This window comes from Ammospiza caudacuta, chromosome 5, assembly GCF_027887145.1.
Source record: "Ammospiza caudacuta isolate bAmmCau1 chromosome 5, bAmmCau1.pri, whole genome shotgun sequence".
In the NCBI taxonomy this organism is placed as follows: domain Eukaryota; kingdom Metazoa; phylum Chordata; class Aves; order Passeriformes; family Passerellidae; genus Ammospiza; species Ammospiza caudacuta.
The window spans coordinates 11,865,612-11,892,324 of NC_080597.1; the positions used below are offsets into that span (position 1 = coordinate 11,865,612).

The 26,713-nt window shown below is 41.2% G+C and overlaps 1 protein-coding gene across 1 annotated transcript in view; it reads left to right on the top strand.

Annotated features, from left to right (window-relative positions):
- Positions 1-2,746: 2,746 nt before the first annotated feature.
- FGD4 (FYVE, RhoGEF and PH domain containing 4) overlaps positions 2,747-26,713 on the top strand; it is a 57,408-nt gene continuing 33,441 nt past the window's right edge. The window contains exons 1-3 of the mRNA XM_058805239.1: positions 2,747-2,770; positions 16,575-16,739; positions 25,363-25,534. Of these exons, the coding sequence (XP_058661222.1) occupies positions 2,755-2,770; positions 16,575-16,739; positions 25,363-25,534 (353 nt within the window). The 5' untranslated portion in view covers positions 2,747-2,754. The remainder of the gene's footprint in view (positions 2,771-16,574; positions 16,740-25,362; positions 25,535-26,713) is intronic.

The following is a 26,713-nucleotide window of genomic DNA, read 5'->3' on the forward strand; positions in this document are numbered from 1 at the left end:
AAAAAACTAATCTTATTTTTAAATTAACTTTTCTTTAAAGTTTATAGGCATGTTGTGGTGACAGGGAAGACATAGCTGCACCTCTTGTTGATGAGTTGGCAGCTTATACTTGCATTGTGCAATTTGCATGTTTCTGCTTTTAGAGAAAGCAAAGTTGGGCATAGAACACTTGTGAAACCAGGGTAATAGGTTAATGAGATATTCCCCTCTAGCAGTTTAATCTCTTCCAAATCCCCTTATCTGCTGGCTAATCAAATAGATATGGAACAATTATATATTACTTTTAAAAAAAAGGAGGCGTTAAATACGTATTTCAAAGATGGGCAGTGGTGACTTCTTTATACCTGTTCAAATGTTGCTACTTCTGGAAGTGAAATAGGATCCCCAGTTTCCTTCATGTTTGTAAAATTCCTTCTTTCTGAGTGGTAGCAGAGCTGCAGTGACTCTCCTTGTCTGGCCCCTGCTTTTCCTTGTGTGACCTCTTCTCTTCTCTTCTCTTCTCTTCTCTTCTCTTCTCTTCTCTTCTCTTCTCTTCTCTTCTCTTCTCTTCTCTTCTCTTCTCTTCTCTTCTCTTCTCTTCTCTTCTCTTCTCTTCTCTTCTCTTCTCTTCTCTTCTCTTCTCCCTCTCCTCTCCTCTCCTCTCCTCTCCTCTCCTCTCCTCTCCTCTCCCTCTCCCTCTCCCTCTCCCTCTCCCTCTCCCTCTCCCTCTCCCTCTCCCTCTCCCTCTCCCTCTCCCTCTCCCTCTCCCTCTCCCTCTCCCTCTCCCTCTCCCTCTCCCTCTCCCTCTCCTCCTGTCAGTAACAATTTATGTAGCTGCTTATCTAAAATAATTGCTTCTTGAATTTTCTGTAGCCATTTGTCTTCTAGTTTTCTAACCTACTATATTGTTTGTGTCAATATTGAACCCTATATTGCTGATTCAATCTGAATTTAAAATCAGGTATTTGTATGACAGGCATTGTCAGTGGTTTTGCTGGGCTGGGGAGGGCAGACCTGGCTGAAGAAAGGCTGGCAAAGCCCTCATTCACCAGCAGATGGACAACCCAGACTCCTGGGGAAAGTGGTTTATTCCAAATGTGGGAAACTGAGCAGAAAATTTGCCTTCTCAACAAAGGATTTCCTGGAGCAATAAGGTGTTCTGTTATAAAGGCACTTCATGTGCAAGCCCAAGCAACAGGGGCAAGTTTGAACTCCTGCAGGTGAACTTTCAAAATACAAATAAAACTTATGCACTGGAGTCTTCTTGGTCTGATTATGAAACTCAGCTAATTCTATTTTTTATTTTAATGGTGCATTGATGACCCAGGTGAATAAAATGTGTATGTGTCTTTAAGGAGCCTGGGGTTACTTTCAAGAAATATCAGGGATGAGGAAATGCAACTTCCTAGCTCAGCAGTTTAAATACTCAAAACAGAAAGAAAACTGGTAAATCTTGGCCAAGGTGCTAAAAATGTGTTCCATTTAGGTTTCAAATCCATATGTGTGGAGCTTGCATCTGCTCATCTCGAGACGAATAAGGCACCAAAAATGTTGAAATGACGGGAGGAAAGTTGTTGTTTTGCTGGTTTTGGCAATATCCCTCTGCCGTACAACATCTGTAATAGAAAGGAAACAATTAGCTGCCCAGAGGGCTGTCCCCTCAGTGACAAACACATTCTCAGGGTTTGTTTTGCAAGCGTGTTCCCTGTAACCCTTGGTGCTCACCCCTCCGAGCAGCCCTGCGGTGCTGTGAGCGTGGGGATGGTGAGAGGCTGGAGACGGAAGGGGCTGCAGGGAGCTGTGCCTTGGGCCAGTGCAGAGGTTGAAAATGATCTCAGCTGGCTGCTGTATTCTGATTCATATTATCAGAATTGGCAGGGCTGGATTTAAATCCCACGGTTTTTCTCCTGCTGAGATGAATGTGTGCCAGCTGGGGATCACATGGTGTGGGAGTGCTGAACAATAAAAGAAAGTTACTCGGGGTAACTTCCCTTTCCAGTTAATCCTTTTGCTTTTTGAAACTTTGTATTTCTTCAGTTAATAATTCACTCTAATATCTTTGTATTGTGCCCTGGAGCACGATACGTAGTTTATGTCATTTTAAAAATAGATTTTAAATTATTCTAATCAATTTCAAGCAATGCAAAATAAACTAATGTTTTCATAACAATTCTTTAATGTCGACTCTTTTGGTCAGTACTCTGGTATCCTTTGTCCTGTATACTTAATTCTTGGCATAAATTTAAAGAGAGATTAGTAAATGCAGAGGATTTGACATGAGCACCATGCATTAAAAAGGGAGAACAAAGCACCAAACAGAAAAATGTACTAGCTTGTCCTTTAACCTTGATGCTGTTTTAATTTCAAACAGCAACACAATGAAGAGTAACAAAACTTTCATAGTGGCTGAGGTATTAGACAAAACAACTTACAGCAGTCCCTCCTCCTCCTCCTGCTTTCTCCAGCAGTTTGTAGGTTACATAAGCAGATTTCTTTGTTTTTCCCCTTTCCTCGTGAACAGACTTCACTCTTTTCTCTGAGCAGACTGCTTTGCTTACGCCTCTCCCCTCAGCACAGGCTGGCCCTCCGAGAGGAGGAGCATCGTGTGGCTGAGCCCCAGCATGTGAACTGTGAGCACAAACCGAGCATCTGGGGAGAACTCCTTCCTGGCAACTTGTAGGGCTTGTCAATGGCATCAGTGTGAGCCTCTGGTGGGGTCATTGCCATTGCAAAAGCAGCTCCTCGTGCAGTGGTACTGGATTACGTTTGCAAACAATGTCTTCTGAACCAGGTAAGGCTGACTGGGATGCTTCTGGCAAGCTTTAGTCTCTTCAAGGCTTGGGGTGTGTTTGTGTGCAGAGACACCAAGAGTTAAACTTTATACTCTGAGGCAGATAAACCGGTGAACATCAGCTGCCTTGTGATGCAATACAGCTGGAATGCTCTGGTGGATTTTTCCTCCTATTTGCAGTAGATGAGCTTGAAGTCTCCTGAACGGACTGCCTGATACATCTGCCACACCAATAACCCCGCTGCTTTGGGCTTGTTTCGCTGCTGCTTTCACCAGCTCAGGACTTTCTTAAAAGCCAGTCCGTTTTTTGATGTTTGTAAGTGGTTTCAGTTCCTGGTTCATTTGCCAGATCCACTGAGCTGTGTTCATAGCTGTAAGGTTTCTAGAGGACATATCTATAAGAAAGCATTACCTCTGAGATTTTGTTTTAGGAAGTAGGTGTACACTTATGACTTATAGCCAGCTTTGCACCTATGATGTTGCAATAATCCATTTAACTAATGCTTATGCTACACTTAATGTACAGAATTTGCTTCCAGAATTTTAAAAGAAACTCACATTTTATTGCACCATCCAGTGAAAGGTTTGGATTTTTTCCATTGTATGCTTGTAATGAGTTTTAAAGAATACTATTAAAAATACTGCTTTACTTCTGAGTGCATTTTTCAGTTCTGAGAAAAACTCAGCTTGGGGTAAGCTCAGTCAAAAGGCATACCCAAGCCTAACACTTAATGTAAAACAGCAAATATTCTGAATTAGGTTTTTCACAGAGAGAGGGGTGATGCTGATCTGTGGAAGGTTTGGGTTTAGCATGCCAGTCTCCCTCTCTGGAAAGCCCTCTGAGGCTTGAGAGAGGGAAGGAAGTTGCCAGTGGAGTGAGTTTGAGATTTGCTAGAGAAGCTCAGAGTAGATGTATGCAGATAGCTCTACCCATTTCTCCTGATTTCAGTACTTGTGAGCATCTGCTTTTTTAGGGGGGTACAAAGAACACTTGTTTTAAAAAATTGGCTCCTTATCTGTTTTATGAGCAAGTTTGAAACTGCCCTTTCCCCTCTAGCATTTAATAATCAACGAAAAGGATGGGAATCACAGCTTTCCTCCCACTCCTTAAATACCATTTTGTTGTATCCAGAGAAGAATTTACATGTGGATGTAGGAAACTTTCTGATCTTTCCCTGATCTCTTAAGAGCTGTTCTCTAATGTGTATCCTTTTCCTTTAAATGTGACAGGAACCCTTACGGATCTTTCAGGAAGGATAATGTGGTGTTATAACCACTATTTCCTCTTTCCCTTTGGCTTGCTTTCAGTCTGCAAAGGCCTAGGCCTACAGAATTCTTACATGTAACAGTGGCAGTCTGAAGGTCAAATAGAGTGGTGAAGCTGTGACATTTGGGGTTTTTTTGAGATTAACTATGTGATGCACAAATAAATTTTTACAAGCTTTAAGGTGACATAAATTATGCTATCAGGTGTAGAAGAACTGTGGATATAGACAGTGCACAGAGAAAGGGTGACAGCAAATAATTCCAGTCTGTGTGGGTTTTAAATCAAGTGGACAGATATCCCTGGATCCCCCTAAGCAGTGTCAGAGAAGCAGTGAGTCTCTTGCTGACGCATTGGCTGCCTCCAGTCTGAAACACGAATAAATCCTTCCAGTGCTGAATGCTGGGACTGGGTGAGAGGGCAAAAGGAGGGACAGTACCTGCAGGAAATATAAATTCACATATCAGTCCATTCATTGCTATCACCATGGGTAGTTTGCGCAGTTGAGGGTCTGCAGGTACCTGAGCAAAGCAGTTTTTCCAAGCACTAAAGGCCACAACAAATATGGAGAATGTACCTTTCATGGAGTGTTGATGTTTTTGAAGACTCAAACGTTATAGATTTATGTTCTTTTAGTTATAGCATTCACTATAAGGGAAAAAACTGATTTCAAGCAATGGCTTTTCAAAGAGTCACTGATACCATGACTCAGAAGTCAACAGGGACTCCAGTGTTTTCATTAGTGCCACCATTATGCTTTTCTTTGTGCCTGCAGCACTGAGTCTTATCTTAGCCTTTTCGTGATATGTGGTGTATAAACAGAAAATGTCTGTTGGTTTACACCAATGCTTGTAAACCCAGAGTATTTGTTGAGTCTACTAAAAATTCATAATATTTATGCAATTGTCCTCTATCTCTCTCCTTCTGTTCTGGGTTTATAGTTATTATAAAACAAAGAAGTAAGTTTCTTCAGTGTTAAGAGTTTGGAACTTTAATGCCTGTGTACTTCTAACAGTTTTTGACAGGCAATTCTCAACCTTGAGAAGGACAGGTGGTCAGGAAAAACAGTCTTTCCTTTACATTGCCATAAGATATGTAATGCATTATGGTTACTCTTGCTTGCCTGTGAAAAACCCCTGCAGTCATGATCTGCCACTATAAAAAAAGGAAACAAAAAGAAGGGGAGGCAACAGCTGGTTTACGTCATGTGAGGTGGAGAGGGATTGGAGTATTGCCGAACCTTGTATTAGAAAAGAAATTAAATCCTTAACCTTAAACAAATGTTATTTTTACGAGTAATTTCGTAGAGTTTATTTGCTCTCTGTTTTGGAAAACTTTATTCCCCATCATGCAAGCCATCCACTATTTTTAGTGACTATTACAACGCTCTTTCTACTGATGCCAAGCGTTGAGGCTCTACGGAGAGCGCTAAATATTACATAGGAGTCAGCAACATTCTGTTGGGCTGCAGTTCTGTGAGCAGCTCAGTGATCCCGTGGGCAGCTGCTGCCAGGAGGCTGCCAGGTCCCTTCCTGGGGCTCTTGGGCTCACCCAGAGCCAGCTCAGCTCGTTCCCACTGTACAAAACTCCGGTGTAAAAGCCGCGTCCGCTCGCCCGGGAGCTGTGCGTGCTTACCCTGACCCGGAGAGAAACCCAGCCAGCCCTGGGGTGGGTAAGAAGGGGAGCAGTGGGAATTCCAGGGATGTGGAGGGATGGAAAAGGTGGAACTTCTCATCGTGGTGGGGGCTGCTCACTCTGGGCTAGCTGCAGTTTGGGTGGGAACAGCCTTTTTTTGGTCTGTCCTGGCGCCCTCAAACATTTGCGTTTTGAATGGTTGCACGTCCTCAAGGTGTTTTGGACAAAACTTCAACCATTTCAAAATTATTTCTCTTCTTGGAGTCTAGTTGGCCTTAATGTATTTTTTACATTACATTACTTTTTTTTTTTTTGTTTTAAATAGCATTTTTCTATCCATTTGCACACTCAAAGATAAATATTCATAGGAATATTAAGCTTTTTGGAACAGTATGATAGATATTCAAATTTGCATATAAACAAGATGTTTGAATTATCAGCTTTTTATAAGTTTTAAGAAATTGCATTCAAAATTCATCATACTGTTGCTGTTTTTCTAATTTTTTTTAACATTTGAGATTTTAAATGTAGGTCTAGGAAAGAGAGGAGAGGGAACTAAGCAATAGAATACTTTTCAATTTTAATCTCTCAGCTATTCAGAGCATGAAGTGTAAAGCTGTTTCAATCTGTATAATGTTCAAGGGGCAAATGCATTCACGTGCAGGTCTGTTCACCTGGAGTGAATTCTGTGGACAATACAAAGAGAGGTCATTTCTGGCAATTAAGGGCTAGGGGATTTTTTTTCCCATTTGGATTCCAGGCAACTTGTATTTGGCTTCCTTACATAAGGATGATCATGAGCCAGTGGGTTACTGTGAAATGGTGATTAGTTTCTTGTTCCTTATGGAAAGGAGGTGATGTAAAATCTGGCATAATTGTGCTAGGCTTTAAAGAGACTGGACAAGGAAGGTCCTTCCTGAATGATTGCACAGGAAGGATCTAAATGCACTTAAACGAGGCTTTTTGTAGCTATTCTTCACTTTTTTTTCCCTCAACCAGGTCAAAAGCAGGAAGCTCTTGAATTCTTGTGAAGTGTCCAGCTTGGGGTTCTTTATATTTCTGGTTTGGTGCAGCGAGCATTGCCTGGGAGCTGCTTGTTTGGGAGCTGCTGGTTGTTAATGACTTGGCAGGGAGGCTGGAGCTCCTGGGCAGCCGGGCTTGGGGAGGAAGGCAGCGGCCACGGGGTGGCTGTGGTGCTGCACTGCTGGGGCCCGGGGCTTCCCTGCATCCCCACCTCCCTCTTCATCATAAAGTTCACGGGTTTGCATTCACTTGTAACCTTTCATGTAACAGGAAGCAGTGCCTGGTAGCCTGTTGTAGTGCTATTGTGCACTTAATACCCTGCTGCCTCTTCTATAATTAGAGCATAGTTCAAACCATCCGTTTTTAGATAATGCTTGTTTCTATTATTTTTTTCCCCTCTCTGTCCCTACTGTTTTCTCCAATCACACTGAGATATGATTCAATAAAATCAGTATTACCTAGTGGCTACTTGCTTCTGGAAAGAGAATCTTGTATTCCTTTCCCTATCAATAAATTTGCGTCTTTGCCCAGGCTCCAGTGCATCTAAGGTGAACGAAAGCGTGGAACTGGCTGCTTTATTTTTTGGGCAGGGTTACATTTCTGATGGCTCAACTTTCCCAGACCACATCCTGAGGCTAGATGGGTGCCAGCACTGGTGCACACAGAGGGGTGGGAGCGGGTGGAATGGCTTGTGTCCGTGACAGCTGGCTGCTGGGTGAGCCCTGGGCGGGCAGAGGCTGGCAGGACACACGCACTGCTCAGCAGCTGGATCAGGCAAACAGTTTCCATCTATCAGTGGTAATTTTATTGACTTGTGTTGAGTAATTGACTTCTTTCTGCATCTTTGGCTGTTCTGCATTTTGGATGTACTATATTATGTGTTTATTTCTTTAAATTACTTCAATGTGCCTGTGTTTTACAACTTCTGCCCAGATCTTCTGCAATAATACATCAGTTACAGTTTCAATCTTCTGTAATTAGATACTTTATTTTTTTCCCCTTTGGGTCTGTGGGGGCTTTTTGCTTTGGCTAGTTTAGCATCCTGTTTCTAAAAATGTTTTCTTTTAGTCCTTTTATCTACAGAAATAGTTGATTTCAAGTCTCAAAGCATATGGATAGTTTCCAAAATAGCTCTGACTTGAGATGAAATAACTTCTCAGATAACTGGGCAGAGAACAAGATTGAAGTGTCAGTGACTTGTTAGAGAAGTTCAGAAGCAATGAATACTGTGCAAAATTATGAAATTTGTAGTTAACTCAAATTTCTCTAAGCACACCGATATTTTATAATGGGTTATGAATTATAGAAGGGGAGATCTTTCTGTCACTGTCTGAGTAATCCCTGCACTTGCCTGGTAAGTATATGCTAATGAATCCTCTTGAATTATTCCAGTGATTTGAATGAGATAGTCAGATGCATTTTCCCTTCAGCTGACCCCAGTATTGCAGGTGCCTTCCTTAATATGAAGTTGAATTGGGCTACCCAGCATGGTGTCATACTGTTTATCTGATATATAATAAAAGAAAGAAGAAAATAAATCATCCTAAAACTTGACAAATAAAGTGAAAAAAACCCAGGCTCACTGTAACAGCCCTTGCCCAGACAAGTGATTCTTCTGTGATCAGAAAATCTGTTTTTACAAATGAGGTGTCTTGTTTAGTAAATAGGAGCTTGGGGCACTTAGTGAGTGATGATTGCCATCTGTGCAGAATATGCTGGTGACAAAAACTTAGTGAAAATTTTCATTGTTGCATAAAATAATAGTTGAGGAGACATTGGTCACCTCATGCAGCTCTGTGGAGAAAACTAAAACGAAAAAATAATTCTGGGAAAACGTGGAGGAGCGTATCCTGTCAATCTTTTCTTTTGGTAGGGTTCATAATCAAAGTGACTATTAATGCAGAAGGGACTCCAGAAAGCCACACAAAACTTGCTCAAGCTCTTCCTCATCAAACATGAAGGAAGCTGTAAAGAGAGCATGGGATAGGGAGGGGAGCAAGTGCCCCCCAGACACAGAACTCACCCCATTAATGTGCTCCCATTACCACAATGGGGGAAGAGGTTGGCAGATGTAGTCAGGACTCTGCTGTGACTTTGTGAAATGCACTCATGTGAGAAGCAGCTCTTGAGCTGAAAGTTGCCATCAGGAGTTATGGCACTGGCAAAAGGCAGTGCTGCCAAGGAGGGAGGAATTGCCTGAATTTTCCTGGTGGAGAAATGAGACAGTAAATAGCAGGGCAGCTGACTTGGGCGACGGGGTCAACTTGCCCTGCCTGCCCTGGAGTGATGGAGCTGATGCTTCTCATTGTACTCATTTTCTGTCTTGTTTTGTGGCTTTGGATCCTGTGGTTCTTAGCTACGTGAAGTTCATGGTACATGGCTGTAGGGTCAGGAGCTGTATTCACTTGCAAGTGTTTTAGTCGTAATAAAAGCAAAGAAAAAATATTGTCCAAATCTGCTGAAAGATTTTGACATTATTTCATGAAGCACAAACCATTAAAAGTCTCTACAAGTAAAAGAATACTATTGCTTATTTTCTCTCTAGACTTTGTGCTTGGTAATACTTGTTCAGAGGCTAAAGTGAAAACAAGGCTTTGGGGGAACATATTGTAATACAGGAACTAAGTATGTGGAAGAGGAGTAATTTATTCCTCTGAACAGAACTCCTTGCACTCGGAGCTCTCCCTTCAGTCATGTGTTTCTGGAGATGTGGTTTGTTCATTTATTTTCTCTGTGTACTTAAGAAACCCCCATTATTCATTAAATAGCTGATGAAGTATTCCACCATCAGCAAAACCATCGTCACAGTGAGTACAAGTGTAGGTGACTTATAAAAACCTCAGTGAAGAAATGTTGTTGTTTGGCAGAGGACCTGTCATAAGCTTCTGTTTTCAAACCACAATCATTTGAAGTTCTGTACAGTGCTTTTTGTTTTAATGGAACAGCATCAGCAGTGCATGTTATATTATTTTGCTAATCTGAAATTGAAACAAATGTTGAAAGATAATCCCATTAATTGTTGACTCATTTTAATAAGACTCCCAGCAGATGAGCAGGTTGGCCTGCAAGGAAATGATTATCAGAGCCAAAAGAACAAAGATTGCAGCCAGACAGGACAATAGAGTGAAGCACACTGAGTCTGCCTCCTGTAGCCAGCATTGGCAGGACATTTGTAGTGACTGAATTCACCATTCACGTCCTTGCTTTGTGTGATTCACTGTATGCTGAGACTGAGATCAGGGGATTACTTTTAAATCTGATTTAGTTAATATTTTGGTAGTTCATCTTAAAGCTTGGGCTTTATAATCTTGAATTTGTTACTTTAAATATTTATTCTACTTAAAAGTGGTGGCATCCATAGCAACTCCATCTTTTTGGTAAAAATTACTGAAAGTTCTATTTCAGTCTAGAAAGAAAAGTTACCATCAGAAAGATGCATGATTTCTTCCAACCAAAACAACTGTAATGCTTGGCAAAACATGGGAAAAGCAGCATGGAATGAGCAAGTCTCCTAAATACCTGCAAATCAAACCAATCATCTTAGACCAAGCAGATATGAGAAAATTTGATGTTGGGTTCTGTCACTGATGCTCTGCATAACCCTCCTCAGTTTATTAAAAATGAAACTATTTCAGAAGTTGTTTCTTCTTTTAAAATAATTTGGGTGTTGTCCACAGTTAAACTTGCTGAAGTTTCTTTCACTTTTCCTTCTGTGTTGCTGCTCTGTGTATTTGTTGCCAGTGGTTCACACACTGTTGTGCATACCACAGTCTGGAAACCTTTGCTCTCTGTTACTAAGTAAGGTACCATATCTACCAAGAAGTTAAATATTTTCTGGTTCTTGGCAAGTATCATATAGCAAGTATTTGGTCTGACAGTTTGAAATTCAGTAAGGTTTCCTGTTTAACTTCACTATCACATGTTATGAGGGCATTCACAGGGGTCATTAAACTAAAAGAGCAGCAGTATTTATATACTTTTTGCAATCTACAATTTATATGTATCATATTCACTTGAAGATTTATTTACTCCATCCAGAAAATGCTATGAAAGGCAGGTAATATTGGTTTGGTAGTTCTATTAATGTTTGTATGCAGTGAGAAATAATAGTTTTATATGGTTTGAATCTTTTTTACTCCCAGAAAATGGTCTACCTTCTTCTGTTGAACTTAGAATATTTTTGCCTGTGTCTGGGGAATAGCTCTGCAAGAAAAAACTCTACGTTTTTGCATTTTGTCAGCATAGGTATCTGAACTAATCCTTTAAAAGAACCTGATCTGCCCCCTATCCTTTGCCAAGATTCCATTTTTCAAAGATAATTCTAAACCGTCTGTTATTTGCTATTTATTTTTCTGGCCAGCACCTTCTTGCAGGAAGAAAACTAATTTATTTGGTGAGACAGCCCTCCTGACTTCAGCAAAAGCTATTTTTTTCTCTATTTGCAGTGTTTGGTTGTCAGCTATTTACAATATTTCAGCGATGGCTCACCACAGTAAAGGCTGGCCTGATGTTTAACCTTTTATAGCTCATCTGCACAGAATATCAGTGTGGAGTTTCTGCACTATTCTGTAGCTGAAAACATTCACAATTCTACCACCACTGCAGTGGGACAGGTGAGGACGTATCAAAGCACAGCTGTGTCATTAACTTGGAATGATAGCTTTTAATAGGAATTGGAGGAAGGAAGATTATTTTTTTTTTTTTTCATGAGAGAAATGTTGACTTCCAGACTTCCTACCCTCCTCCTTCACACTCCTAATTCTCAGATAATTTGAGCTTAGTCCAGTTATTATTGACATTGGGTATGCTTCAGCAGTATAAGCCTCTCAGGAGCGTGTCAGCTCCCCTCTCAGAAAGGATAAATCTGTGAAGGGGAAGTAGCAGGTTACTTGAGGCTTAGGTTTGAGGGCAGGTTTGGACACAGCTGTGTGCAGAATCTGTGACCTCATGCGCTGGATGTCTGGCTCGGCCTCAGCGCGTGGTGCTGTGAGTGAGGAGCTGCTTGGTGCCTCCTTGTTGGTGACCAGGGAGCTGCTGCTCGCTCCTGCTGTGCCCTTGCCAGCTCCTGTAGTGTTTGGTGAGTAGGTGGGTGGCTTGGAGTAGTCTGTGCTAGTGTCAGTGTCACTCAGCACTCCTCTGAGCTGCTCAGGAGAATGTCTGGTTTGGTTGCTGTGCCTGAGCCAGTGCCTTGGCAGGGTCTATTTGCTGAATGTCCATTTCTGTCCAAGGCTGGCTCGGGTGAGGCTTTGCATTGATGTTACATCAATGAAAAGATCCAGCAGTAGAACAGCCACAGCCACTGGGGTGGGTGCTCTTGGGACTTAACACAGGGGGCATGCATAACTATATCATTTAAGAGAAGTAATTTTCATCCTTTAATTTTCCCCCTTGTCATAAGAGATTAATACTTCCCCCGTTGATTTTGTTTTTACATCCAGAACCACTGCATTTCTTTCATTCAGAATGCATGAACAAGAGTGGGATCACAGTGGCAATAAAAATTAGACAGTGCTGCAGCAGAAGAGAAGCACTATGTGCTTGGAAGTGGGAATGAAAATAAATGCAACAGAAGAGTTAATGGTGTTGAGATTGGCTTATGGAACTGCTGATGGAGGACCCATCAAATGCTAAGTCATTAGTGTAACCTTCCTGAATATAAATAGGCCATTTTTTAATCTTACTGGCACTTCAAGCTGGCTGGCTGTTTGTCTAAATGTTCATGGATCAAAGTTATTTCTAATTAAAATGCCCTGAAAAAAAAAATATAATGCATTGCCTAGCTTGAAACATACTTGCAGATGCAAGCATGTTTGCAAGCATTCTAGCTTCTCATTTCCTTGCAGATGATAAGCAAAGTAATTAAGTGCTTATCAAATTTGCACTGTTTATTTCTCTTTTCTATTAGCTATTATTACCTCTTTCTCCCTTACACTTCTTAAATCTTTCCCCACCTTTCTCTCCTCTTCAGTGTATTTAATTATTCCTGATTAAAAGAGGGAGGGTTTAATCATGTACTGGTCAACGCAGCAAGTGGCTGGTAGTATTTGGTTGTGCATGGCATTTCTGACTTGAGGTAAAATTTCTTAATTTTTTATAATTCATGGGAGTAGCAGAAGTGCATAAGTGTTTCTTTAATCAGGTCAGAATTAATCATGGTGGAGTTCTACTTCAGCCCAGTGCAGGTTTTTTGCAGCATGTCTGCATTTCTGCATATCTAATGGGATTTTATGTTGTATTTACAGGGCAACAACTGTATTTTAAAAAGGCAAATTGTGTCACTGCTTACTTAAGCCTCAAGAATTGAGCAGCCCTACTGAAATGCATGCTCCTCATTGTGGAGCAAGTATTTGGGCTGAATATTGCATGTTTTGGGCTTTTGTTATGACAAAATGTATTGTTATATTACAATACACTTGAATACAATACGCTAGATACAGGAATTTTCACTATGAGTTTGTGTTTCTGCCACAATTTTATTGTCTGCATCACCTGGAAGGTGCTATTGTTCATCACTGTTCATATACTCTTCATCATCATTGCCTAGAAACTAGGGCTCAGATTTCCATGAGTGTTAAAGGATGTGCTTTGCCCAGAGAATATTCAGTTTTGTATAGAAATATGCTGTGGCTAGATTTTTTTACCTTTTACTATTCCAGCTTTTACACAATTAACAAAATCACTGGTTTGAAATATGTGTTGAATGTCTGCAGCCTGTCCATCTTGAGCAAGCATGAGAGGAAGGAGGATTTGTTTAATGGCTCGTACAACAATCACAAGTTTGAAGTCGCTCTCTTTCCCCACAGCCCCATGTGCTGGGTTGTTGGTGTGAAGACAGAGCACATCTTGAATGAGAACACTTCTTGTAGCTTTTGTTTCCTGTAAGCAGCTGCAAAAATCCCATTCTAGAGAAGCACTCTTTTCTCTTGCTTGTGGTACCGTTCTGTCTTACAGTGGATGAGCTTTACCAAATGGCTTTTGCACACTGAATGCAGATAATATTTGCCAGTCTAGTGGGGACTATGTGATGCTGACAACAAAATTGGTTCTTAAGGCCACCTACTATTTTTGCATTAAAGGTTTTTTTTCAGCTGTTGCTGTTTTTGCTGGACTTTGTATTAAGGCTGTGTGTGTGCATGTGTAAACCAAGCAGAATGAAAGTCTGAACAGCTGCTGAGGAACTGGGGTTGTGCTGAAATGATCTTATCAGGCAGGTCTAAGGAAGGGCTGCTGCTGCTGGGAGGAGCTGTCCTGTCCCTTTCCAGCCATATTCCCAGCTGTTCCCTGTGCAAGCAGCAGTGCTGGGGCTGCTGAGCGAGGCCAAACCCACCCAAAATGCACTCCAGCTGCCACCTGCCCCATTTCTGCTGCTCATCTCACAGTGCAGTGCAACAGGGGCTGCTGCTGGCCCAGGGGAAGGAGTAGCCAGAAGCAGAAGCTGGAGCAGAAGGTGACAGGGAGCGGGGACCGTGGCTGACCACAGAGCAGCTCTATTCTCAGCAGCAGCTCTATTTACTGGGCGTTATGTGATTGTGAGTGATAACCTTCAACAGGTGTGAATGCCTTGATAAAGATGTGCGTGCAAAGCAAGTTCCCATTCTGGCCACAGCAGAACCTCATTTTCTTAGGAAATCCTTATGATAAATAAGATAGTATTTTGATGGAGATTTTTAGCCTTGGCCTGAGCAGTTGACACAGCAACGGCCCTTACTGAGCTGCACTCTGGGAGCTCTGGAGTTTGAAGCATCTTGGCTGACAAATCTGCAAACCAATTAGTTTTCAGTAAAGTTTAAGCCTTCACACTTTGACTCTCACTGCAAACTTATAACTGATCTGAATATAGATTTATAAATTGTGTGCAGTTGCCTACCCAATTTGTACAACCTACTGATCCCACAGGAGTTACTCTTAAATTTGTTTCTGAATTTAGAATTGCCCATTTAGAGTGCAAGCTGCTTCATTTGTAGCAGTATTTGTATGGGATTCTGTAGGAGAGGGAAATCCAGCCTGTCAGCTCTTAGGTGGAGACAAGGAAAACTTGCTGGTCCAACTCCCTGTACCATCAGCTTGGTCTTTCTAAGAGCTCTCAGAACTCCCACCCCCAGGAGAGAGACATATGGCACTTGAAGTACCTTGTTGGGCTTTCAGGAATGCTGTGGGACAGCGCTGTCACTGCTGTAGTACAACACAACTTTTTGGGGATGGGGATGACACCAAAGGAAACAGAGTAAAGGAATCTCTGCCTGAGATTGCAGGCATCTGAGATCTTGCTGCTGTGGAGTGGGGGCCCTGTTAGATTATCCTCATCACTCTGGAACAGCCACCTTTATGTTCTGGGAGATCCCTTGCCACTGGGATGAACTAGAAGAGGGGAAGGTGCTGTGCTGCTGCTGCGGGTGTTGTGCATGCATTGTCACCTGGGGCTCTGGTAGCAGGGATTGTCATCTCACCAAGGACCTCTGCAGGAATCTCTGTTGGTAGAGGCAGCCTCTGGGTGCAAGGCTACCTCAGTGTCCAACAGGAAAAATAGGCTTCCAGGAAATAAAGAATAAATACTTGAAAGTATTGTTGGAATCCAGAAAATGCTGAAGAATCATTGAGCAGCATAGAGCAGTAGTTGTAGCATCCCTTTCCATTGCTGTTCTAATTGTACAGGCTTGGCTGTAGCTGGGTGGGCTTTGCAGTGGGAGAAGTTGGATGGGACCAGAAGGTCCAAACTCTGCAGAGGAGTTGTTGTTCAGAAGATATAGGAAGATCACCTTATGAAATGGGTGAGTGGGTTTTGGATTTGCTTTTTACGGAAACATGCAAAAAAAACCCCAGCAAAGGCAAGAAAATAAAAAGGGTGGTAAAAAACAACAGGAAATAGAGATGCAGAAGCTCTACCCTAATATTTTTTTTAAATGAAAATAATTATGACAACACCACAATAATTGAGTAATGGGCTTTCCTCCTTTTCCTTGCTCCTCCCACAAAAATGTTCTGGAGTATTTTGGATTCAGAGGTAAATGAATCTTGACCTAAGTGACATCTCAAAGTCCTTCATACTATCCTTTCAGGTTTTTGATTGTGTTCAGAGAACCAATTGCTTTTAAGCCGGAAAACTAGAGTGCATGGTTTTGGCTTCCATAATTCACATTACTTACTGTAATAAGTGCTTTTATTACAGTTTCCATTGTTTGAATATGTTTTACTTTATATTTTCTTGCACATTTTTTATCAATAACAGCATATTGAGCCCATGAATGAGAATAAATTCCATTCTGCTAAGAAAGAATTTCTCTCTGGCTTTGTGCTGTGCTTTTTTTTTTTGTTTTTTTTTTGGGGGGGGGGGTGTTTTTGTTTTTTGGGGTTTTTTCTAACTGCTTATAATAGGTTCCTTTCCTACCAAAATAGACACAATTAGTTTAGCTGACTTTTGGATCCTTTCACCAAGTAATTAAATAAATGTTCTGAATATACAGCATTTTGTACACATTTTGAATACAGAAATAGAATAGATGAACAAAAATGCTGGTTCTGTTGAACCAGCTGGTCCAGTTCTGTTGAACAAGCAACAATTCAAATGGGAAAAATATCTGTTGGATATTGTCATGTTCCTATGGAAGAGCTCAGGCTAATCATGGTGGAAGTATATTCTTCATATCCAACCCTTCAAGGTTTAAACAACACAACAAATTTCAGTGAAAGGCAAAGAGGGTTTTTAGGATGAGACACTTTAAATATTTTAATATTCTCTGTAGGGAGTTGTTAGCACTCTAATAAATGTACTTGTAGTCTATTCTAGCCTATACTCAATCCTATTTCTTACTTTCGTGTGTATTTATACTTTTATTTAATTATACTTATTTTCTATATAAATTCTTGTGTGTGTTTATTTTCCAGGCAGCAGCATCTGTCCAAAGCCCTTGATACTGTCCAGGGCTTGTGCAGCAGGTGCCACAGCCAGGCTTGTGGAGCAGAATGTACGCTACGACGCGGCTCAGGGAATAAATGGAAGTGTGCCACTCAGACAGTCCCCACGCTCAGCTGCAAGTCCAAAGCCACAAGGTAAGTGTTCCCAAATATTTTTGTTAGGGAAGTTGTTGTCTCAGACTTCTGAGAGCAGAGCACCTTGAGAGAATTGTATTTGAAAGAGATAAAACCATGGGGCATAAGCTTGCTGCTTAAATGCAAATGTTCTGTAAATGCCTTGTGATTCTGTAGTTTCTGGCTTATTTTTCAAAAGTATTGCTGTTTTTGAGCAGGGAGGTTTGGACACTATTTTTAACTAGAGTGTTTGACACTCTGGCTTCAAGGCAGGGGTGGTGGGAAGATATTCAGGGTCTTTGGAGTTCTAGCAGAGATTGAGAGGAGCCTTCCTGCAGGAGTATGTGGAAAGATGGGAACTTCATGTTTGTGTATCAAAACCTGACAGTAATGTACACAGACTAGAATTAGATCTCCTTTCTCTCTTTTTCTTTCCATAAATATCTTTACTTTTAAAGGCAAAATAGTATATAGTAAATAGTAAAATAGTATATAGTAAATAGTATATACTCTATATATATATAATATAGTCGTATATATAGTATAATAGTATATATATACCCCTCTGTGTATATATATATATGTATACATACTTTATATATACACACTTTATATGCACATATGTATAATCATACATATATAAAATCACTATTCATATTGACTCAAACCATCTTTTTATGTGGTCTTCTCAGTAATATTTTGTTGATTCTGCTGTGGCTGGTCACAGCTAAGAGTCACTACGTTCCAGAAATCTTGATTTCAAATCAAATCTGGACTGATATCTTTTAGAGGTGACATGCAATAGGAACTTTGATTATTTAAGTTAAAAAAAAAGTGAGTTTTGAAGGCATAAATCACAGTGCTGGTCAGTGCATTGGATTCTGAGACACAGTGCTGATAAGACAGAAATGAGAATTACTTACGGAAAACCAGATGTGGAGAGCTGACCCTGGCTGAATGCCAGGTACTCACCAAAGCTGTTCTATCACTCCCCTCTTCAAATAGAGAGGGGAGAGAAAGTATAACAAAAGGCTCCTGAGCTGAGGTAAGGACAGGGGGAAGATCACAAGCTGATTACTGATTAAGCAACATAACAAATTTCAGGGTGCCCCCCATGGGAGACAGTTCTCCATGAGCTGCTCCAGCCTGTGTCCTTCTGTGTGCTTCAGTTCTCCATGAGCTGCTCCAGCATGAGTGCAGGGTGCAGCCCTTCAGGCACAGCCTGCTCCAGCATGGGTTCCCCACAGGGTCACAAACCCAGCCAGAAATCCTGCTCCAGAGTGGGCTTCTCTCTCTCTCTGGGTCTGCAGGTCCCTGCCTGGAGCCTGTGCCAGTGGGGGCTTCCCATGGGGTCACAGCTTCTCCTCAGGCATCCACATGCTCCACCATGGGTCTCCTCCATGGCTGCAGGGGGATCTCTGCATCCCCATGGACCTCCATGGGCTGCAGGTGGATCTCTGCAACTCCTGTGCCCTCCATGGCTGCAGGGGGATCTCTGCAACCCCTGTGCCCTCCATGGCTGCAGGTGGATCTCTGCAACCCCATGGACCTCCATGGCTGCAGGTGGATCTCTGCAACCCCATGGACCTCCATGGGCTGCAGGGGGATCTCTGCAACCCCTGTGCCCTCCATGGCTGCAGGTGGATCTCTGCAACCCCTGTGCCCTCCATGGGCTGCAGGTGGATCTCTGCAACCCCTGTGCCCTCCATGGGCTGCAGGTGGATCTCTGCAACCCCTGTGCCCTCCATGGGCTTCAGGGGCACAGCTGCCTCACCATGGGCTGTGGGGGAATCCCAGCTCCAGCACCTGGAGCACCTCCTGTCCCCCTTCTTCACTGACCTTGGTGTCTGCAAAGTTGTTCCTCCCACATATTGTCACTCCTCTCTTCTCAGCACAGTCATATCTGTACAATAACCTTTTTCCCCTCTCAAATGTGTTATCACAGAGGTGTTACTCCCTTCTCTGATGGCTCAGCCTTGACCAGTGGTGGGTCCATCCTAGAGCTGGCTGGTATTGGCTCTATTGGACATGAGGAAGCTTCTGGCAGCTCCTCACAGAAGCCACTCCTGTAGTCCCCCCAGCTACCAAAACCTGGTCACACAAATCCAGTAGCAGAGCACATCTAAATCAAGTACAGAAGCTAGAATCACACAGAGTCATCATGTGGTGGAGTCAAAAATATCTGTATCACTCAATGGGAAAATGCACCTTGAAGAATTTTGCATCAGTCCTGAGTTTGTCTTAGAGTTAAGGGCAGGAGGAAATTCTTAGAGATGTCAAGAAAGTTTTGTTTCCTTCAGGAGAATGAGAGCAAAATAAAGCTGGTTTTCTGTGTGTTATTTGTTTTTACAGAACATTTGCCAGTATTGTTAACTAAACTAAGACTTTTTGCCAGTCATATGTAAACATTACTTACTGAGGAGCCTTTCTGCACCATTTCCTAGGTCTCTGGAATTAATTCTCTACAGCAAAGGGAACATGTGTTCCTCCCAAAAAAATATTTTAGAAGTAATTAATGGATAAATAGAAATGTGCTATCAATAAAAAGATTTAAAGCCTTTCAAAACCAGAGCCAACACACTTATTATAAAATTTTAGCTATTAGATAAATTAGGAGTTTTATATTATTGGACCTCATTCATTCAAGTTACACAGCTGTTGTTGATCTTTCCTAGCCATGTTTCCTTTTGTTTGTCAATACTGTGTGCTCCAAAATGTGCCACAGCCAGGAATAGTGTGGTAGTCTAAGAAATGCAGCTGTGTAGACAGAATTCAATGATACTGTTGTAAATAGTATTTTGTGTCTCCTTTGTTCATGGCTCACTCTCCATTTAATAATATTAACTATGTGCATCAGATGGAAGTTTTATACTATATCTTTTTGTTTGGCTTTTTATTGAATTGAAGCAAAAGAAACCAGAATTAGTGAGAGAGGCATTTGGGAGACTAAATGTTCTAAGCAAACTAGGCTGTTCTGGTTTATTGGTTTAAAAGTGGCCACTATTTTTTTAAAGAGCTTTCATGCAGAGGTACAAAAATGTTTTTTGTTTTTAGCAGCAGGAAACATCTTTCCATATGCTTATTCTAGTCATGCAAATACTAAGTGGCCTTTAATAGTGAAAGGAAACAAGATGACAGACCTGAACTGCAATGCCAATGTATTTGGTTGTGGAGGAACTAACTGCAAAATGACCTTCATCTAACCTACCAAAGTAGTTAAAATGAGAGATATAAACATGGCTTTGAGGTTGTGTTACAAGTGTGGTACAACCATTTTCAGTAAAATTTGCTTTATTAAGGGAAATAGAGTTTTAACATTGAGGAAAAATGTTCAAAATCTTGTACTTCAAGTGAACCCTGTACTTTCGTCTCTACTTGGTCTCTGAGAAGCAGTTTAAGTATTTGGAAACAGTTCACTCAGGGTATCTAGGTCAAGTGAATAAATTTCTGCACGCAATCCAATATAAAATTCCTTATTTTCATTTTAATTTTTCCCCCTGGCATTTCAAGGAGTAAAAAACCTGTTTGGTACACTGTCAGTAATAGCAGAATTTTTGTTCTCCGATAATTCCTTCCATCAATTTTTGTTCCCCAGTAATTCCTTCCATCAACAAGTCAGCAGTTCGTGTGTCAGATTTCTGTCTGGAGCAGAGTTTGATTCAGGAAAATCTTTGGAACAAATTTGGAGTAAAGCCTGAAATGGGCTGAAAAGATGATGAGGGGGTTGAGCAAAGGAGTCAGGGCTGCAGAGCAAAGCAGTCAGAGTCTGTGTGTCTATCCCAGCTGTGAGATGTGCTGCTTTGCCTTTGCACCAGTGCAGTGCATTCCCTGATAAAGTGGACTAATCTGCACTGGAGGCAGTCAGTGGAAATAGCAAAATATGCTACCACATGGGAATCCACAAGAGAGGAAGTAAGTTGTTAAATAATTTGAAATTTGCCCTTACCTGCAAATATTTGGGTAGTCCTTTGAACCTTGCAATAGCAGAGTTCATGTAGAGTGACATGTAAAAATTACCTTTTTCCCCCCTAGTTTCTTCTATTCCTTGCTCTTTGATCCTCTTGCATCAGTTCTTTTATGATGTCAAGTTGCTAAATACTGGGCACTGAAACTGCTGTCTGTACAAGGCAGTTTTTTTGTAGGATGCAAAATATGTGGAAATGCCAACACTTCTTCAAAGCAGTGAAGTGCCTTGTCAGTTCAAGACTGTGCATCAGTTGCTCATTTAAATTTTTCTAATGAGAGCCTAGGAGTACTTATGAGTCTCCTGCTGAGGCTGAAGAGGCATTTTTGTTTGGGTTGGAGGTGAATTTCCACTCCAAATGTTGGCCTGGTTTGTGCTACTGTGAAATGATTAGGATGCAACAGATTCAACACTTAAACTCTGGCATTCAATTTTAGCTGAATATCTGCTGTGTAGCATGAATCCTGCCTTCCTTTCTCAGTTATTATATAGTCTGTGGTTAAAAGTTGACAGTGGCCTGGGCTTAAAAAAGCTGAGAGACCTCTTAAAGGACTGAAATATAGACTGTACTTCCCTGGCAAATGAAACTAAATTGAATGGAAGTGAGTGGAACTAAAACTGACAGCTGTTCCCAGGTAAGCTTCTCCAGTCTTGGTGGTCCTTTAAGAAACCTGCTACAAAGTCTCTTTTTAACTAAAACTAAAAAAATCCCCAAATTATCTCAGTGAAGATGACAAATGAGAGAACAAAAGACATCTGATTATTATTGGTCTTTTCTCTTGATATACTATTGAAAGATTCTTCTTGTGGCGTGAACCAAAAATGTGGAAACGCACATCTCAAAGAGAAGATGATTTTTTTTCTCTCTTTCTGCTGTGTTTAGGTTACTGGTTATTTCATGTTGTTCTTAAGAGTATAAATCTTTGGCATCTATTCAGCAGTGCTCATTTGATATTCCTGGTGATGATGGATGACTCAGCCAGGAGAGCTGTAGTTGCTTACCACAGGAACTTTTAACTTCATTTCCATTGAGTCAAGGCATAGCGGCATTTTTAACCATTGAACACATTATACTTTATAAGACAAGAGATAAATGACCTTTGTTGATATGCTTTGGAGTCTGCAAAGGTGGTTGTATCTTTTGGGCCATTTATAAAGCATTACCTGACATTTCCTTATGTATATATGCAAAGTTGAATGCACAGGCAGGCACTGCGGCATAAATCTTGATTTTGGTAGCAGTGTACAGTATCTGCTACCTCAGTATATGGAAGGGTTTTCTTTGGGCAGAATAAGCAGTTCATATCTCCTAATGAGCTCAAAATTCTGCAGTACAGAGGCAAAAGTATTTATAGACTCAAACAGAGCTATGTATTATGCAGGTTACTACAATAGGGCAGTCTTTTCTCTTTTTTTCCACTTAAGATCCTTGCTCTGTGCACACTGAAAAATAATCTGATTAAAATAAAACACTACAGAAGTACATTGAGGAAAGAATTAATAGAATTTGCTTTCCATAATCCCTGTTAACAAGGCTGACCTTACAGGAAGGTTTGAGGGTTGTGGATTGCTTTTTTTTTTTTTCTACACTACTGATTCTTTTCTTTCCATTGATCTTGTAACTATTCTTTCTCCATGGCAGTATTTCTGAACCCTACACTAGCTACAGCAGCAGCTGGTAGGGGAAATGCAGTCTGCTAGGTGCTGATAGGGAGTAAGGAATAAAATATTTTACCTAAGTGAATTGACTGCTTGGTTTGTGGTTGTCTTCTGAAGACATTAAAGTGATTTTCAGTATATGGGGATTGTCCAGTTTGACAAGAGGTTCCTCATTGCTTGCCATATGTGCTTAGCTGTGGTTTTTCAGCTGCAGAAGTTTGTGACACTTCCACAAAATGTCCTAGAATTTGATTTTTGTCCCAGTGGATCCAGTATAAAAATAGCCACCAACTAATTCCTTCTGCTTTATCAGTAGATATTAATTCCCTCAAGTTTAGCAGTTTTAATATATCCTTGTGAGGATTATTAACATTTCATGAGATGTACAGAAGAATTGGAGAGCTGTATGAGTCCATTGCGTAAGAGATCTCCCAGGACTGGGGGTTATACAGAGTCCATTGCAAGAGGAAGGAATGTTCCTACACATTGCTGTGGTGTGTTTCATGGCTTTGCAAGGGTTCCTCAGGGTGAGGGAGACAGACGAGAATCTTGCTTCATGGTCAGAAGGCTGGATTTATTAATCCATGACATATACTGCATTATTATTATGCTAATAGGAATAGAGAGAGAAGTTCAGAAGCTGCTAAGCTAAGAATAGAATAGGAATCAATAAACAAGAGAGCTCTCTGTGAATCTGTCCCAGAGAACTTGGTCCCTGATTGGCCCTTAATTGTAAACATGGAACATGGGCCAATCCCTGTTGCACCTGTTACATTCCACAGCAGCAGATAACCATTGTTTACATTCTTCTTCTGGGGCCTCAGCTTCTCAGAAGAGGAAAAATCCTAAAGAAAGGATTTCTATGAAAGGATGTCGGAGACAGTGGTGCTGGTCAGCAAATCCGCTCTGTGTCCCCTTTGCTGTCCCCCTCCTCCCCGAGGGGATGTGCTTGTGATCAATGCTGTGTCCTGCTTTTCCCCAGCCTGCTGGTGTCTCCCTGGCTCAGCTGTCCCATGGCTTTGTCAGCACAGGGAGCTTTTCCGTGCCTGGACAATTACGGGATGCTCACTGGCCTCATTCTGCCAGGCCTTGCCCGGGATCCCCGGGGAGAGGGAATGTGGGGAAAGCTGTTCCACTGCACTGCAGCTGCAGCGGGGCTGCATGGGGCTGCTCAGGAGGGACTGCAGACACTGAAGCAGTTGCACAATTTAATAATCTGCTTGTTTCAGGGTTGCAAATAACTGTTTCAAAAGAGCAGCATTACTGCATCCTTCCCCAAACTTTTTTTTGCATGTGTTAATAAATATAATACTTCTGAAGACTGAGGGCGCACATATGCACAGTAAAAGCATCTGACCTACAGTAATTGTCTTCCTTCTCCCTCTGATTGTGTTATCTATCAGCCTTTGCAGTTGATAGGATTGAAGTCTAAAGATTTTTATGGCAAATTCATTTCTTCACAGTGTATCTCATGGTACTTTTCAGACTGTAGTGATCACTGCAATCCCATTAAACTGCAGTTAGGTTGTTGGAAACACAAACAAATATTGCGTCCTGTATTACCTATAAATTAAATGAAGGGAAGAAATGAAAAATTGTCCTTAATTTAGTGTTCCTTCAAGTTTATCACCATCTATGATTAGTGTATTTGAAAGAATTTTTTCAGCATCCCTTTCAAATACCAGTTGATGGGATCTAAGATCATTCCTGTGATGCATGGGTTTTCCAGGGTAAGTTAGGAAGATATTCTAGCACCAGCAATGCAAGGAACATGGCTTTTCCGCATCCACCTATTGTGTATCCTGTACTGGAGCTTTTTTCCCTACCACAAGAGAGGTAAAAAAAGCCAGTTCAAGTCCTCCTTCCCTTCCCTTGCTCACTGGCAGGTTTTATAGTTGCTGGAGGGCCAGCACTGTGCCCCACTGGAATGTGGTGCCTGTGGAGCAGTGCCTGAGCCCGTGGGGCACTGGTTCCACGGGCAGGATATTGCCTACTCCTGCCAATTTGTGCCTGCCTTTCAATTACTTTTTCCCAATTTCATGTCAAATGCTTTCACTGCTCCCACAGTATGTTTTGGGGATGTGTGTGGGAATGAACAAGTGTTCGTGGGAATTAAGGTCCTTCTCCATCAAGTCTCTCCTTTTGATGGAGCTGGACATTCATTGCTCCAGTGTGGAATGCATTTGTGATGTGCTTTTGTTGCCCACAAATGCTGCATGGTTGTTTAAAGTTAAAGATTTTAGTGATGTGACTTCAGTTGCTTTATGTGTCACCTTGTCTTTTGTGTTCTAGTCACTGCTGTATTAAGCAGTGGCTGATCATCAACAATCTAATTAGAAGGACTTGTGGTAAGGATGGGGAAAAAGCAAGAATTAAAAAAATGTTTTCAGGGGGGAAGGTTTTCAGCAGTATAATTAGACAAAGGTTCAGTGAGTAAGGGAATTTTAAAGCTGAAGGCAAATACCTTTTCTACTGATTATTATTACTGAGGTCACAAGGGATAAGGTAAAGAATGAGAGCACCAGAATTTTGGGACAGCAATTTCCTTCGTCTTTCCTTTGTGCTTAATTCTTTTTTATTACAAAATCTGCAGTCATAAACTTCTCATATGTATTTCCTACAGTACACTATGCAAACAAACAGAAAGAAAACAAGAAAACTCCCTAATTTTCTAGCTTGTTAAAGTAGCATATGGTTCAGCTTTTAGTCAAGAAATAGAACAAGATCCCTAATACCAAACAGTGCATGAAGAATTATATGAAGTCCATGTATTTGTAAAGCAGCTTTGAGGTTGAATAAAGCCAAGGGTATCTCTTTTTCATTGATGCAATGAGTTCTTTATGCAAAAATCTCATTTGTGAAGGTACCCTGATCTTGCAGAAAGTGTCCCTGACCATGGCAGGGGGTTTGGAACTCGATGATCTTTTAGATCCCTTTCAACATAAGCCATTCTATGATTCTGTATTCTAGAAACTCAAAGAAATACGAGTGATTGATTTTTGTTGTTGTTGTTCTTTGCAGTGCCTCCAAAGCCAATTCATCTGCAGAAGGCAACATACCAAACCCCTAGGCATAAAGCTTTAACAAACCAGAAACCAAGAATGGAGGAAGAGACACCTGCTGCTGTTTCTAGTGTCACAAAGGAAAAGTCCAGTAAAGTGTCAGATCTCATCAACCGTTTTGAGGGAGGCAGGTATGTGATGGAATTTGTTTTGGTTTGTAACTCTGCTTGTTGTGTGGGGATTGTTGGAGCTTGAAGCTGTTGATGCCTTGTGAAGGCTGAGCTGGAGCAGAGGCTAGGCAGAGTTAAAGAATAAAGCAGGGATTTATTAGAAGGCTTCAATGGATACACCTGGAGCAGCACAAGAGCCCAGCCAGGGCTACACCCCAGATGAACCCAAAGTGGTCACTAAATTCGTGACCAGTCACTTTGCTAAGTTCTGGTCCATTTGCATATTGGAGTTAATTGTCCAATTATAGCTTTAGCTTATGAAGTCCCATCCTTCTTGTTTTTCTCTCTTCAGTCCACGTTGTTTATGCTCTTGGGCCTGAAATTTGGATCATTTGTCCTTGGTCCCCAGCTAGAGAAGGAATTGTTTTGTTTCCCTACTCTGTGAAGAGAGCTCCTCATCCCCTAATATGAGGCTCAGAACTACACAACAGAGCAGCACAGAATCTGAAAAATATAAAAGCTAAAACCTGAGAGGCATGACTGTGAGGAAGAACATTGGTACTGTGGTAGAGCTCAATCCTATCCCTGCTAAAGGACTTGATGGCAAAACTGCATGTGTTTTGAAATAGTGGGAGCCAGTTGTATATTTGGCTTAACAAGGTGTGCTTTTTCGTAAGGCTTTTTCATTATTCCTAATTTTCCTTTAAAAGACAAAAAAAAAAGAAACCTGCAGTATTTTAAAAACAACCTGGAAAATGTCAGCAATTGGAAATAATTTGAAGCTAATTTGAATATTTGAAAATGTCAGCAATTTGAAGCTAATATTAAATACTTCTTTTCTTGAAGGAGAAAAAAATACTTTTATGAGCAAATAGAAAAACCTGAAATACTGGTTTTAATTTCATACTGTCTTAACTTCAATTGTTCATGTATAGAGGGTGAACTCAACAAATTATTTGTAGTGGTATGGCATGCATTCCCTAAATGGCTTGCTTTGTAGTACTTGGTGATTTTGGTGGAAAAGCTCATTGTTCTTGAGTTTCAATTCTGTGGTTTATGGGAAACATGGAACTTTGGGAAAAAAGAACCACAGCCAACACTGCTTTCACAAAATGGTGTTTCTTGGGTGTTTTTAATTAGATGCACATGATGCATCTCTAAGTGGAGGCATTATAAACTCTGAAACAGAAGTTTCTAATA